The 15,920-nt window shown below is 38.1% G+C and overlaps 1 protein-coding gene across 3 annotated transcripts in view; it reads right to left on the bottom strand.

The window, feature by feature from the left end:
• The window catches only part of LOC105728262 (Bardet-Biedl syndrome 5 protein homolog), a 51,350-nt gene that overhangs the window by 1,982 nt on the left and 33,448 nt on the right, over positions 1–15,920 (bottom strand). For all 3 annotated transcript variants that reach the window (XM_064373350.1, XM_021668992.2, XM_064373351.1), the window contains 5 exons: positions 13,862–14,983; positions 9,679–9,836; positions 9,449–9,556; positions 5,666–5,851; positions 3,349–3,495 (listed from right to left, as the gene is read on the bottom strand). In XM_064373350.1, coding sequence (XP_064229420.1) covers positions 3,349–3,495; positions 5,666–5,851; positions 9,449–9,556; positions 9,679–9,836; positions 13,862–14,983 — 1,721 coding nt within the window. The remainder of the gene's footprint in view (positions 1–3,348; positions 3,496–5,665; positions 5,852–9,448; positions 9,557–9,678; positions 9,837–13,861; positions 14,984–15,920) is intronic.

Raw genomic sequence — 15,920 nt, 5'->3', positions numbered from 1 at the left:
TTATACCATGCACTCATGGTATAATTTTTATGTAGAGGACAGCATACAAAAAAATTTTGCTACTAATAAAGGGAAGAACCTCAATCATAAAATTCAGGGCAACAAATTAAGAGATAAATAGTTTTAAATGACCTAAACAAAGTGACCACATTTAAACAATACGAAGTTAAGGTTTAATGAGGCTTAAAAATGTTTGTTTCCTGGTAGTTATATTTTTACTTTCAGCTTGGTAAATCCCAAATAATAGAACAATTTTAAGAAAAAAATACAAGAATGGATTTTTTTTTAACATACCATAGTAAGAGGGTCTGTGTTTAGAATGTGGTATACTGAGAGTTTTCACCTCTGCATGTGTGGGTAGAGAGGTTCACTAGGAAATGGAGGGCAAATAGGCAGCCACATTTCTCTACATCAGCAGCCTTCAACTTTACCACACATCTAAGTCTCCTGGAGGGTTTGTAAAACACAGATCAATGGTCCTATCACCCTCAGAATTTCTAATTCAATAGATTTGAGGTGAGGCCTGAGAATTTGCCTTTCTGATAAGGACCCAGGTGATGCTGACGTTGCTTTGGGAAGTACTGTAGTAGATCACTGGTTCTCTAACTTAATTGCACAATAGAACCATCTGGAGATGTTAAAGATACTGATGCCTGGGTCCTACTTTGGAGATTGAGTTAATTGGAATGAAGGGTGGCCTGGGCATCAGGATTTTTTAAAGCTCCCCAAGTAATTATAATATGCAGCAAAGTTTCAGAATCATGCTCCAGATAGTACCCCAAATTAGAAAATACCAGTCTCTAAAAAGCCAAGCAGATAGTGATGAATGTCCTCGTCTTCTCTTTACCCAATCCAGTGGTTCTGAAATGTGTCTACACATATAGAAACATCCAGGGATTTTTAAAACTTCCAAAGCTCAGACTGTACTTCACACCAATTAAATCACAGTCAATATAAGTGGGACAGAGATGTTAGTATTTTTTTTTTCTTTTGATTTTTTTCCAGCTACATGGGGTTTGCAGATGTTAGTATTTTTTGAAGCACGCTGGTGATTCCAATGTGTGGGCAACTTTGGGAACCACTGCCCTAATCACAAAATAAACCACAATCAGAGAGGATCCCTCTTTCAAGGTTCAATAATAATCCCTCATTACTTCAAGGTTCCCTTGAATAATGTCAGGGCTACTTTAATAGGAGATTCTGTACTTTCCTTTGCTGCCTGTGGCTTTTCCCTGCAGGGGCAGCATGACTTTTGACAACCCTTAGGAACCAGAAGGGCTTTGGTGAGGTTCCACTGACAGCACAATTCCTTAATATCAGTGTTTCTCAACCCTGGCTGCTGATTAGAATCATCTGGGGACAGGCTCAGTGGCTCATGCCTGTAATTCCAGCACTTTGGGAGGCCGAGGTGGGTGGATTACCTGAGGTCAGGAGTTTGAGACCAGCCTGGCCAACATGGTGAAACTCCGTCTCTACTAAAAACACAAAAATTAGCCGGGTGTGGTGGCGCACACCTGTAGTCCCAGCTACTCAGGAGGCTGAGGCAGGAGAATTGCTTGAACCCAGGAGGCAGAGGTTGCAGTGAGCCAAGATTGCACCACTGCACTCCAGCTTGGGCGACTGAGTGAGATTCTGTCTCACAAAAAAATGACCTGGGAAGGTTTTAGGAACTAGATACACTCAACTCTACCTCCAGAAATTCTGATATAATTGGTTTATGTTAAGGCCCAGACACTGGTGTATTTTAAAAGCATCCCAGATGATTGTAACATATAGCTATGGTTGAGAATCACTGCCCATTTATACTTGGTACCTGGCCCTGTTTTTGGAAAAAAACCCTAACCTTCCCAGCCCTCATTAGTTCATCCTTTTTTCCTACTGCTTCCAGCTTTTTCCCATCTCACTGTCTTGTTAATTCTAGCCTCTTTGCTCCGTGGAAATCTCTTCTCTTCCTCCCTATTTTTTTGGGGGAAGAGGGATAATAGTTAATTTCCTTATATAGCCACTTTTTTTCTTGCCCTCTACACAGCTAGTTAATATTACAACATGGGGAAATGATGTCTAATGCACAAATCATTGTTTGCTTAAGGTACCAGCTTTTCAGCCTTTCTGTTTCACCATCTGGGAATAAAGCATCTGCTGGTTGAGTTACAGAACAAATAATACCCACTTTCCAGTCTCAAGCTTAGTGGAATGCCTTCACCGATTAAGTATAAATGGCACTCTTCCAAAGCTGTACTTACAAACTTAAATGTGCGAAGAGTTCACCTGGGAATCTTGTTAAAATACAGATTCTCATACAGTGGGATGTAGGATTCTGTTTCTTTTCTTTTTTTTTTTTTTTTGAGACAAGAGTCTCGCTCTGTTGCTGAGGCTGGAGTACAGTGGCACAATCTCAGCTCAAATAAGATAAAAACAAACTTTTTAAAATAGCTTCACTAAAATAGTTCAATTGAGTAACAACTCCAAGTGTCATACTTGGGAGAACTACCTGGCAACTACTTAGGAGGTAAAATGGATTGCTACTTTGACTTTTTTCATTTTAAAAAAGCATTTGTTAGCTGAATCCTCAAACAATTGGGAAGCTGTTTAGATTCAAAACAGAACCAAAGTAGTAGTGGAAAACTCAAGAGTTAAATGCTTCTTTAGGCTGGGCGTGGTGGCTCAGGCCTGTAATCCCAGCACTTTGGGAGGCCGAGGTGGGTGGATCACCTGAGGTCAGGAGTTTGAGACCAGCCTGGCCAACATGGTGAAACCCCATCTCTACTAAAAATATAAAAATCAGCCAGGCATGGTGGTGCATGCCTGTAATCCCAGCTACTCAGGAGGCTGAGGTGGGAGAATCACTTGAACCCAGGAGGCGGAGGTTGCAGTGAGCCAAGATTGTGCCACTGCACTCCAGCCTGGGCAACTGAAACTCCATCTCAAAATAAATAAATCAATAAAATTAAAAAGTATAAATCAATACATCAATAAATGTTTCTTTAGAACTCTGTTTTCTTAGGAAATTAAACTACTCTGGAGCAAAGAGGCCTTCACTCTACTGGATGCCTACAGCATTGCACTCTTAGAGCTGGAATGAAGCTTAGAGTATCAAAGTTCCAACTCTCATTTTACTGTAAGAAACAGGCCCAGATAATTTCTTTCCCAGGCTCACAGCCAATTAGAAATAGTTACTTACTCAGGTAAGTGGCATGTACAAAAGTTCAATTAGGTTTGAAATATTTAGTCTGCTACCAAGAAGTAGCTTGCATGTTGGGAAAATCTGGCTTATTATTTACTACAAAATCATTTTTCAGTCATCTGATTTAAAATGTGCTTCTGAAAATTGAAGTCATGAGAACTTACTTCCATATGTCATTGACTTCAGTGGGTGCAAATTCTTTAGACTCCAGTTGAATCATAGCAAAACCACCAATCGCATACAGAGATCCAGCCAGGCTGACCAAACTGATGGAGCTTCTTTCTTGGGGAAATTCAGTCATTACATCCCATCTAGGTGTCATTAAAAATATAGTCAGTGTAAAACTTAAGAGATGCTAGATATGTACTTACTGAACAAGTATAAGAAATCGTAATTTAAAACTTCAAGTAGTGGCCTGGTGCAGTGGCTCATGCCTGTAATCCCAGCACTTTGGGAGACCAAGGCAGGCAAATCACCTGAGGTCAGGAGTTTGAGACCAGCCTGACCAACATGGTGAAATGTCATCTCTATCAAAAATACAAAAAATTAGCCAGGCATGGTAGCACGCACCTGTAATCTCAGTTATTTGGGAGGCTGAAGCAGGAGAATCACTTGAACCTGGGAGGTGGAGGTTGCAGTAAGCTGTGATTGTGCCACTGCACTCCAGCCTGGGCAACAGAGGGAGACTCCATAATTATAAATAAATAAATAAGTAAATAAATAATAAATAAGTAAATAAATTCAAGTAGTGGCCAGATGTGGTGGCTCATGCCTGTAATCTCAGCACTGGGAGACTGAAGCAGGAGGACTGCTTGACCCCAAGGAGTCTGAGACCAGCCTGGGCAACAAAATGAAACTGTCTCTACAAAAAAAAAAAAAGCCAGGCCTGGTGGTGTGTTCCTATAGTCCCAGCTACTTGAGAGGATCTCTTGAGCCCTTGAGGTCAAGGCTGTGGTGAGCTATGATTGCACCGCTGCACTCCAACCTGGGTGATAGAGCAAAACCCTGTCTTTAAGAAAAAAAAAATTCAAGTAGCATAGGCATCCAGAAGTAGAAAACTAAGTTTGCTACTAGAAAATATTTGAAAGATATAACTTCATTAAACAGAAACCCTTCAATACATCAACTCTAAGGCCAGGCACGGTGGCTCATACCTCTAATCCCAGCACTTTGGGAGGCCAAGGTGGGTGAATCACCTGAGGTCAGGAGTTTGAGACCAGCCAGACCAACATGGTGAAACCCTATCTCTACTAAATACAAAAAATGAGTGGAGCATGGTGGCGCATGCCTGTAATCCCAGCTACTGGGAGACTGACGCAGGAGAATCGTTTGAATCCAGGAGGCGGAGGTAGCAGTGGGCCGAGATAGTGCCATTGCACAATAGCCTGGGCAACAAGAGCAAAACTCTGTCTCAAAAAAAGAAAAAAAAGAAAAAAGAAAATGCACATTATAGAAAATCTACACTCCAGCCTGTGTGACACAGTGAGACCCTGTCTAAAAACAAACAAAAAAAAGTTTGACAAAATCTGGAAAGTACGGAACGATATACAAGAAAGCAAGTATCTCCAAAATCATACCTTACGACATAACCACAAGCAACAATTTGGAACAATTTGATATAATATTGTCATCTTTTTAAAAAGCATGTACATATAAACTTCCATACATATAAATGATACTAAGAAGATATTTACAATTTTGTGTGCTGCTTGTTAAACTTATATCATGAGTGTTTACCCATATTACAGTCTTCAAAAATATGTTTTTAATGATAATTTAAATCGTGTTCCACAAAAGTTCCTTGCAATTTTCATATACTAAAGTCTGTTTTGTAGTCAGGATACATGTTCCTAAAAAAAGTAATAATAGTTCTGGCCAGGCATGGTGGCTCATGCCTATAATCCCAGCACATTGGGAAGCCGAGGTGGGAAGATCACAAGGTCAGGAGTTTGAGACCAGCCTGGCCAACATAGTGAAACCCCATCTCTACTAAAAATACAAAAAATTAGCCGGGCATGGTGGCATGCACCTGTAGTCCCAGCTACTTGGGAGGCTGAGGCAGGAGAATCACTTGAACCTGGGAGGCGGAGGTTGTGGTGAGCCGAGATCTCACCACTGCACTCCAGCCTGGGCAATGGAGCCAGACCTTGTCTCTTAAAAATAAAAAAAAAATAAAGTTATTCACAAGTATTACCTTTGCATATCTAAGTTCACAAAGTTAGTAACAAGGATAAATAGGGCATGACAATACAAACTTGAGGGTCATATGTTCCAAATTACAAACATGTAATGCATCAGAATGTTAGATGAGATTTACATCCAGTAACAGCAAAAGAAACCCAGATGAAAATACCTCCTCCGTAATATGTGGTTCTCTACACTCCCCTCCACACATCCTAATTAGAAAGATTACTTTTTATCCAAAGTTAACAATTAAAATATATAGTTGTTCATATGCTCTACTAAGATGTGGCAACTAACTTATTGGTTGCAAGGTCAAAAGCTTCAACTGAAGCTGAAAGACCATCTTCAGTGACACCTCCTGCAATCACAATTTTGCCTTTATGGACTGCTACTCCAAACATGGAACGAGGAGTTTTCATTGGAGCCACGTCTTTCCAATCTCCTTTTTTTGGGTTGAAGATAAACACTCTGTTTGTACATTTTCTGTAGACAAAAAAACAAATGTTCCTTTTAGAACCTTCTTTCTCTGAAAGCACCTCTGGCTTTGCTTATAAGAAATAGGGAGTAAGGCATAATAATTTGGCTTTGCTTATCATAAGAAATATGTAGTAAGGCATAAGATCAGAAAAACTCCAAAGAATTATTTTTTTTTAATTTTTTAAAAAAATTTTATTTATTTATTTTTTTTAAAGAGACAGGGTTTTGCCATTTTGGCTAGGCTGGTCTCAAACTCTTGGCCTCAAGTGATCCGCCTGCCTTGGCTTCCCAAAGCGCTGGGATTACGGGCATGAGCCACCATGCCCAGCCCCAAAGAATTCTTAATTTGAACATATGCCACTAAGCAAAGGACAAGCCCAAATGTGGGGATCAAATCTATTTTATAAGGCCAGGCGCAGTGGCTCATGCCTGTAATCCTAGCCCTTTGGGAGGCCGAGGTGGGTGGATCACCTGAGGTTAGGAGTTCAAGACCAGCCTGGCTATCATGGTGAAACCCTATCTTAAAAAAAAAAAAAAAATTATAACTTAATTTGGCTACTGGAAGGTAGGGTACCTTTACATCTGGGTAGCTGCTTAGAAGCCCAGGCAAAGCTGATTTTAATCGTATCTACTAAATTCAATTTAAGATTTTTTTTTTTACTCTATTTGAGTAAAAAAATAAAAGTGTAAACCTTTTATTGTACCTCAATAACAAATGGTAAGTTTATTTATTATCTGAATATCCTAGGAATTAATTAGTTAACTTAAAAAAATAATTAGGTGCAAATATATCTACTTTGAATTTTATATGATACATCATTTTATATTAGCACAAATATACCAGTGCATTTTAAGAAATCTGGGACTATAGATTAGACAATGAATCATCTGAGCTGATGAATAATGAGAAGAGTTTTATATGCTAAATGCTACCAGAAAGACCTGGACTCATCTGAATTATTCTTAGTATGTTATGGGGTCTCACTCTGTCACCCAGGCTGGAGTTCAGTGGTATGATCTTGGCTCACTGCAACCTCCGCATTTAGGGCTCAAGAGATTCTCCCATCTCAGCCTCCCAGGTAGCTGGGACTCCATAGGTGCATGCTACTGCGCCCAGCTAATTTTTTCTATGCTTGGTAGAGACAGGGTTTCACCATGTTGGCCAGGCTGGTCTTGAACTCCTGAGCTCAAGTGATCCTCCAGCCTCGGACTCCCAAAATGCTGGGATTATAGGTGTGAGCCACTGCACCCAGCCCTTAGTATTTTTTATGGTTCCTTAAAGTTATCTATAATTTGATGGGAGTTCAGAATTCCAAATAATAACTGATTAACTGGATATATTTGGTGATGAAAAACACCTCAACATTTTTTGTGAGGACAGTTTTTTCTTAACTGTATAAAAGACCAGTTATCTGGAGCATAAGCATTTCCTCTGATACTTGACTATGGGTATGAACGTTATCCAAAATCATGTTCTTCAAATTCATGGGAACTGGTGCAATTCAGCACTTACTTTTAGATAATGACTCACTTCAAAGTTCTTGACTTTGACATTTGTCAAGCAGTGTTGTGTTGGTTAATCATATTCTCAAGATTAATATATTCCTACTGACAAGAACTGTATGCTTCTTACTGACATATCAATTTCCTAGTTACTAATGCTCCTTGAAGGAAACAATTTAAATCATTTGGCAGGTTCCTGTGTTTCCAAAGTCAGAACGCTCTTTAGTAGTGATTTTCCATTCCATTTACTCAGGAAAAATGCCCAAAATAAGATCTCGCACCAGGTGAGCTTGTAATACACCTTCCTTTAAATTTGATAGGAATAGGTGGGATTAAGGAGGATATCAACATTTTAGAATATATTATCTTTGAATACAGGTGGATGTTTAAAAACCATTGCTTCCCCCTCCCCCGACACTGGGCAAATCATCTAGATCAAAAAAACCGTTGCTTTTTAAAATCACTTTTTCCGTGTTATATTTACCATTTTAATTGACTAATACCCATTAATCATTAACTCTAGAATAGAGTTCTTGGCATCTAACACATTTCCATAGTTTACTCTCCTTTCCTGCTTTGTCCTTACAATTCTTAATTTGGCTCCCTTTTCAGGGTTGGACATCTCTATTAATTCAACCGCCTGAGCAAATGATGACAAGCCAAATTAGGCAGAGTTTTCAGGGTCAGAATATTAGTTCTCACCATCTACACTGAAAATGCTCATTTTACTAGACAGGCTATACTGGTTTGACTGTCGCTGGAGTATTTGGTGCTCACTCACTTTTCCTCTCTCTGAGTTATAAGATCTCTTTCCCAATTACTGATTCCTTGAGAATTGACTAGAAATCCAGTTAGCTTTATATATGAAACCTCATCCTGGTTTTCTCACAGAGACTGGTGCCACTGGGAGCCCGTTTTTGAACAGTTGTTAGCCATTTTGAATATTACCTCTGTCAGGGAGTAAATATGTGGAACACTGTTGAAGAAATAACTGCCTTCATTTCTTATTTTTTTTTGAGATGGAGTCTCACTTTGTTGCCCAGGCTGGAGTGCAGTGGTGTGATCTTGAATCACTTCACCCTCCACCTCCCGGGTTCAAGCAATTCTCCTGCCTCAGCCTCCTGAGTAGCTGGGATTACAGGCGGCTACTTTTTGTATTTTTAGTGGAGACGGAGTTTCACCATGTTGGTCAGGCTGGTCTTGAACTCCTGACCCTGTGATCCACCCACCTCGGCCTCTCAAAGTGCCGGGATTACAGGCATGAGCCACCTCACCTGGCCCATTTTTTGTTTTTATTTTGTCTTTTTTATTGCCCTCTTTTTTAATTTTTAATTTTTATTTTTTTAAGAGACAGGGTCTCGCTGTGTTGCCCAGGCTGGAGTACAGTGGCTATTCACAGATACGATCCCACTACTGATCAGCACAGGAGTTTTGACCTGCTCCGTTTCCGACCTGGGCTGGTTCACCCCTCTTTAGGCAACCTGGTGGTCCCCCGCTCCTGGGATACTGCCCTCTTTTCAATCACCATATTTTTCTTTCAAACTGACCTAGCTAAAGTCCCTTTTATGAATGTAAAGTACAAATCCATGATTTTTTTATGCACAATTATCTTAGAAGATACATTTCAAATACTTATAGCTAAATGAATAAGAAAGCCCATTGGTTTTAATGTAGTAAAATACAATTGTAAATCAGTGAAATAGAGGACTTGATTATGCTCCTAGATGTTGCCTGTACTGTAAGGATGCTTATGATTGGGGTACGAGGCTCATTCCTAGCAGTATGCTGAGTATCTACATGTTTACTTCAGCAACTTGAAATTTTATTTTAAGATTTTCCCTCCACAATATGATAGGTGAGAACCATGTCCCATTTTAGTATGCAGATCCAAATAAAAAGAGGAAGAAACCTTTCTAATAAAAAGTCATTTGGGCTGAGCGTGGTGGTTCACACCTGTAATCCCAGCACTTTGGGAGGCTGAGGTGGGTGGATCACTTGAGGCCAGTTCGAGACCAGCTTGGCCAACATGGTGAAACCCCATCTCTATTTAAAAAAAAAAAAAGTCATTTGGACATAAATCACGAGAGTTCAGGTACTTACTTGTCATCTGTCTTTCCTCCTAGACAATATATCATCCCTTTATGTGAAATCACATTATGGCCATAGACTTTGATAGGAAGTTTTTTTACTTCGTTCCATTTTGTAGCCCTAAAATTAAAGGAGACAGAATTTATGTACTTTCAGTAAATTCCAGGTTTTGAAAATATGAATGTGTTGTAGGCACGCATATACTTGAATGCTTAGGGAACAGGAATATCATGCCAACTTACACAGGATCATAGCATAATACTGAATCCAGCGAAGCCTCTGTTTGAAGATCTTTGCCTGCAACTACATAGATTTTATCATCTACCTCTCCCAGACCGAAGAGACACCTGGCTGAAGGCAGAGGTGGAAGTCCAACCCATTCAGATGCTATGCTATCGAGCTGAAAAAAATACATGTATGAGGGATTGTGGAGCTTGTTAGAAAAAAGTTACAAGTATACAAAAAAACAGTTACACTTTATATGTTATTTAGAAGTTATTGAGATAGCCAAATATCTCACAAGTAAATAAAACTACAATCTCAAAGTATCATATTGTAGCTCATAATTACTAAGAAGAATAAGTACATCTATTTGGCCTACCAGATAAAGATACCAAAATCTTCAAGACTTCAAGAAAAGAAAGAATAAATTAGAATCCCCAGAAGTTAGTTAGAACTGTGAGGTTTCTTGTCAGATTTTCTCCCATGTTGCCTTGTTCAGCTTTGAAACAGGAGATCCTCATACTTTTAAGACACTGGGGAAAGAAAGGCTGTCAGAGCAGGGAGGGTCACAGAATGTGAATGACCCCTGCATACTATATTTAACATGCTCCCCATGCCAGCGGCTGGGACAGCTGGACCTGTCGCTCAGTCCACAGACAACTGGGATGTTAGGCAATACCTTTTTTTTCTTTCTTTACAAACATTTTAGGTTATCTGTATTTTTGCCTTTTTCTTTCTGATACAGGCAGGTGTTAAAGTGAATTTCCTAGTGTGTTGTTGGGAGTCATTTGAAATACCCTTCTCTATTGTTTTATTTATTTATTTATATTAATAAGTAACTGCTCGTTTTTGCTCACTACCACTTCTGTAAGCTTAAGATTTTCCCAAGGAGGAAAATCTCCTTGTGCCCATGCTCTGGGGTAGGTGATTCTGGCATGGTGGCATCTTGTTTCATCACTTACTTTTGGTAATTTAAAGGTTTTACATTTTGCATTTTAGCATACTAAGGCACAAGAAAACTCTTTTCTACAAGAGTACAGTTGCAGATTTGTTGTTCTCTGTGGTGCCACTTCTAGATTGCAAAAACAAAATGAATAAAACCCAGTTTCATTGGATACTAAGGATAGATGTGCATAAAATGGCAGTTGTATAGACAGGGATGTCTGTGGAAGCCTATCTATATGTGGTCTAGTAACCTAAGTTAAACAAAGCTCTAATTAAGACTAGGTGACAAGAGAGGTTTAATCTCCACATGTGCATTGTTAGCTTTGCATTCACTAATTTCAGTAGCTAGATTTTGATCCCTTATGTTTCCACTTTTGAAAGAAATTCTTTGATGATGAAGGTAGTGTGTAGAAATAATAATGAATATTTATGGAGTTTTGACTGTTGTCATAGGTTTTGAATGAAATGCTTTTCACAGGTAACCTTATTTAGTTCTCCAGTATAGGCATGTCTATCATCCCCATTTTACAGATGAGGAAATTGAGTCACAGAACGATGAAATTATTTGCCCAAATACACAGAGCTTTTAGGTGATATTTAAATCCAAGCCATCTAAATCCATAGTTTGTTTTAAAAAATGGAACAGCAGACACAGCTAACTACAATCACCATGTCAAGAAAAAACAACAACAACAACAAAAAAACAACAAAAAATGGAACAGCACCCATCATAATCCCATATCTGAGGACTTAACTCTCATACTGTACAGTACTGTCTACCTTCCCATATTACCCCTTAGAGGCCACTTTCTACAGCAGATGCAACAGTTATAGATGAGCTATCAAGCTATTTAACTTCTCAGAGTTCCTCTTTCCTCATTGTTAAAATTAGAGTTTGGACCTAAATTACTTTAAGACCTGTTCAAAACTTGATGAATCTATTAATTCATCAAATTCATGAGTGGGGGAAAAAAACCTCTCTTACCAAGATAAAAAATTCTTATAATCTGGGGCTGGGTGCAGCAACTCATGCCTGTAATCCCAGCCCTTTGGGAGGCTGAGGCCAGGAGTTCGAGACCAGCCTGACTAACATGGTGAAACCCCATCTCTACTCAAAATACAAAAAATTAGCCAGGTATGGAGGCGCGTGCCTGTCGTCCCAGCCACTGGGAGGCTGAAGCACAAACTGCTTGAACCCGGGAGGCAGAGGTTTCAGTGAGCCGAGATTGCACCACTGCAACCCAGACTGGGCAACAGAGTGAGCTCCATCTCAAAAAAAAAAAAAAAAAATTCTTATAATCTATTTATAGCATACAATGAAAGGTCAAATTACTCCTAAATTAATGCATTTTAAATAGATATGACCAAGGAGAAAAATATAAAACCTGAAATTCTCATACAAATATTATCTGATGAATCACTTCACCTCTTTTATGGTGAAGTGTTATCCTAGCATCCTGTTCTATTAGTGCTTTTTAAAAGCAGCAAGGCATTTGTAGTGAGAGGGAGTTGACCTTCCAACTTTGTATAATTGTTATTGGGGTTATAAGGAATATTAAATAGGTTTCTTAAACCAAAAATGAGAAGCTGTGTCAGTAAAAGTAAATGTTTTATTAGTCTGGAAGAGAAGGATAAAGATTAAACTGAACACTTGAAAGTAAAAAGGACTGTGTTATAGATATATTCAATAAAGTAAATATGAAATGAAATTTAAAACTCTAGTAGTTTTGGAGAATTATTCTATGGCACTAACTATTCCGTAGATCTGTCATTTGTAGGTAGCTACCTATCTGTCTGTGTTTTGATGTCATTCTTACTTCCTGGATGTCATTTATAGCCTTTTTCATTGACTTTGCCCTTTTTGAAGTTTATTTGACTTTAAAATTAGGGCTTGGGAAATTTTCTGACCCACATTCAAATACTTATAACATTCTTCACTAGAACTTTGAAAATTAAGAAACATGATTAATATGTATTATTACAACTACATTTTTCAAGATTATAAAAGGTTGATGAAAGATATAATAGTATTTTTTGAATGCAAAGTATGTCACACACCTCGAGAGCATACTGACTGTGGTATGACATTTAATACTTGCTTATCTTTAGCCTTTTTAACTGAAGTGCCCATAAGCCACAGGCCATGATTAGCTATGACCTACACAAACTCTTTTGAGCCAGTTGTAAGCTACAAAGTTTCAGTATTGGCATTATTGAAGACAAAGGTTAAGTCAATTCCTTCATAAATTGATATAATACATTGATAATATAAGACAAACTCCCTTCAAACAAACTACTAAGAATCTATTAGTTTAGGAGAATTAATTTACTTGGAAAATTCTGTGGTTTCACAGAACAGATTGTTAAGTTCTAATAATGTCTAAGTATAACTCTGATCCAAATAAATGTAATAAAAACTTCTATCTATAATTAATTCAAATTAGTGACTTTTGTGTAGACAGTTTTTCCTAAAAGATAATCCAAAGTATGTCGAATATGTACACAAGTTTTCTTCATTTTCAACAAAATTATATTTTAGGTAGTAACTATAAATAAGAGATGAAATGCTACCTCCAAGAACTTTAAATGAGTTCAAGAAAACTTGGAAGAAGGTAGGAAATCTGACCAATTTAGAGCTGCCAGCAGATGAAAAAGAAAAAAAGCTAAAAAAGAAAATCTGACCAATTATTACTTCTTTGTAATATGTAAAGAACTTTGATTTAGGGAAACTATTTAGGGAAAGACATTAACCTATTTTTAATAGGTAAGAGTGTACAAGATTAAATTTAGTTTTTACAGAGGGGACGGTGGCTCATGCCGGTAATCCCAGCACTTTCGGAAGCTAGATTGGGAGGACTGCTTGAGCCCAGGAGTTCAAGATCAGCTGGGGCAACATAGTGAGACCTTGTCTCTGCCAAGAAAAAATAAATTTAGTTTTTACTAAAATACTAGGCTTTGAGGGATTACAGTCACCATCATCTATAAACAAGGCATTTTTGGTAAAATAGTATAAAGAACATCTTAAGTCATTAAACATTAATTAGAACCTCATTATTCACCAAACTTTTATTACACATTAACTAAGCAGTCAAATATTCTTCTGTCAACTCTCTAAACAGCAAAAGTGCAAGGGCATCATTTAGAGAACATCAATTAGAGTAAAATGCAAGCAGCCTGAATAATTCACAAATTAGCTAACTGAATGGTGAGTAACAGCCTTCCCTTTAAGCAACTGTGTCTATAAAAAGTCCTTCTTACCTGGAAGAAGTATGACTGTAGAGGTTGATCCTTATTTTCTTCATCCACATATAGTCCTCCTACCACATATATCTGATTTTGCTGGGTAACAATGCTGGAATGATTTCTGGGAATCTGCTCAGCCAGTGCAGTAAGGTAGCATTCATTTTCCATGGGATCATAAGCCACTGCTGCTGTGTCATTAACCATCAGGATGAGGTCTTTTACAAACATTCCATGCCTGGGAATGTCATTCAGGTAACCAGGAAGTAAATCTTCATCACCAACATCACCATTCACCTCACCAGCCCCAGACTTCTCCACATTTTTGTTAGGTTCTGGGAGTTTGCCTGCGAAAGCATCTTTTAGAACTCTGATTTTTTTCTGGAGTTCTGGGTTGCTTTTAATTATATCATCTTTCTCAACATGATCCTTAAAATATTTTTCTGTCATAAGGCGAAAACGGATACAATCAAACACTTCACTTAGGTTTTTAACCCTGTTTTCCTTGTCAGTTCGCACCCATTTCATCACTGCCTCAAATACTGCTTCTTCTTTTTCTACATTTAGGCTGTCATTTGAAATGACTGAGATCAGTTCCTGTGGAGACAGCTGCATAAAGTCCTCTTCCTTACAAATCTGTACAAAGCGATCAGACACAAATTCACGGGCAGAAATGGCGAGTCTCGGGCAGTCAAGAAGAAGTCCTAATCTTAGGATGGCTAGACAGTTACCAGGAGCAAGTCTTTTCTGAAGATAAGAAACGCAGACAGTAAACACTGAGGGGATCTGAAAGCGGCTGGCCAATGCAAAAATATCTTGCACGTTTCCATCATTGAGATCAATACTGGCAGAGTACAGGTATTTGATGATTAAATCAAGTACAGCAGGATCCACGTTATCTAGTACTACCTCCTTTTTTTTCGCCTCATCGATTTCAGATAAAAAGTACTCACGGAAGTAAGGACTACAAGCTGACAAAATCAATTTGTGGCAGGGAAGACTTTTGTCACCTGCTTTTAGGGTGCAATCGATGAATTTTTTCTCATCCAGGAGATCTTTTAGACCATCCTGAAGAAGGGTAGATTGGTAAAGCCGCAGTTCCTCTGCAAGTTCCCGCTGGGAATCCATTTTACGAGTAACCTGGGCGAGGAAGGGGACACTGAAAGCCTTAGCTCCTTGTAGCACACGGGTCTAGCGGTCTAGCTGTAAAAAGGCAGATCAGTGTGCTTTGCCCGGCTTGAAGACCTTGCAATTTAATCCCACCGGCTAAATATAGATACCAACTCTAACAACGGGAATTTAGGAGAGCTGGCTTGGAAAGAAGAGTTGTTGTAGCAGCTGTTATAGATTGAAAGTAACAACTGGAACTTTTAATCACTAAGGAAACAGCTAAGAAGCAAGACATTTAAGTGAAATTGAAAGCTTAAAAATACATAATGCATTAGGCGGTATACTAATAAAGGCTACTACAAGAAAATGTTTATTGAATTAACAGAAAAATGAATCATAAAAATGAATCACTCCTCTAAATACGTTCTAGTGTCAAGCTACTTGGCTCTGTGAATTAATGATGTAAAGGTCAAGAATATGAGATGTGTTCATTTGAATACTCATAAGCAAGATCCCATTTCCAATAATTGTTACATACAAATTTTTACTTTCTACTCAAAACAGGATATAGATATTTCTTTTAGAAGTAGTAAACTTAAAGATGTTTACTTATGTACTATAGTTTTACAAAACCTTTAATGTTGCCATGATAACTGAAATAAGGGATGCAGAGGAATTGCTAATTTTCTAAAACATTTAAAATTATTTTTATTCTGTGGAAAAACTAATTAATATTGAATTAAACTATAAAATTATTTATTCATATCCTGCCATGTTGTACAAAGGATCTAATGTGGCAAACGATAATAAGGTAAAATAAAAGCAAAAGGTTAAAAGGAATCACAGGGCCAGAAAAAAATAATTAAAAGTCAATGCTAGGGAATGAAAAAGTCCACACACATACAAATAAGATCACTAAAGATAATCTGTAATTTTAAGTGCCAAAAATTATTCATTAAAGGTTAAA

Source organism: Aotus nancymaae, unplaced genomic scaffold (genome assembly GCF_030222135.1).
Source record: "Aotus nancymaae isolate 86718 unplaced genomic scaffold, 86718_ANA_hifiasm-v0.15.2.pri h1tg000008l, whole genome shotgun sequence".
Classification (NCBI taxonomy): Eukaryota; Metazoa; Chordata; class Mammalia; order Primates; family Aotidae; genus Aotus; species Aotus nancymaae.
The sequence above is the reverse complement of the archived record's forward strand: the minus strand, read 5'-3'. Positions and strand labels throughout refer to the sequence as shown.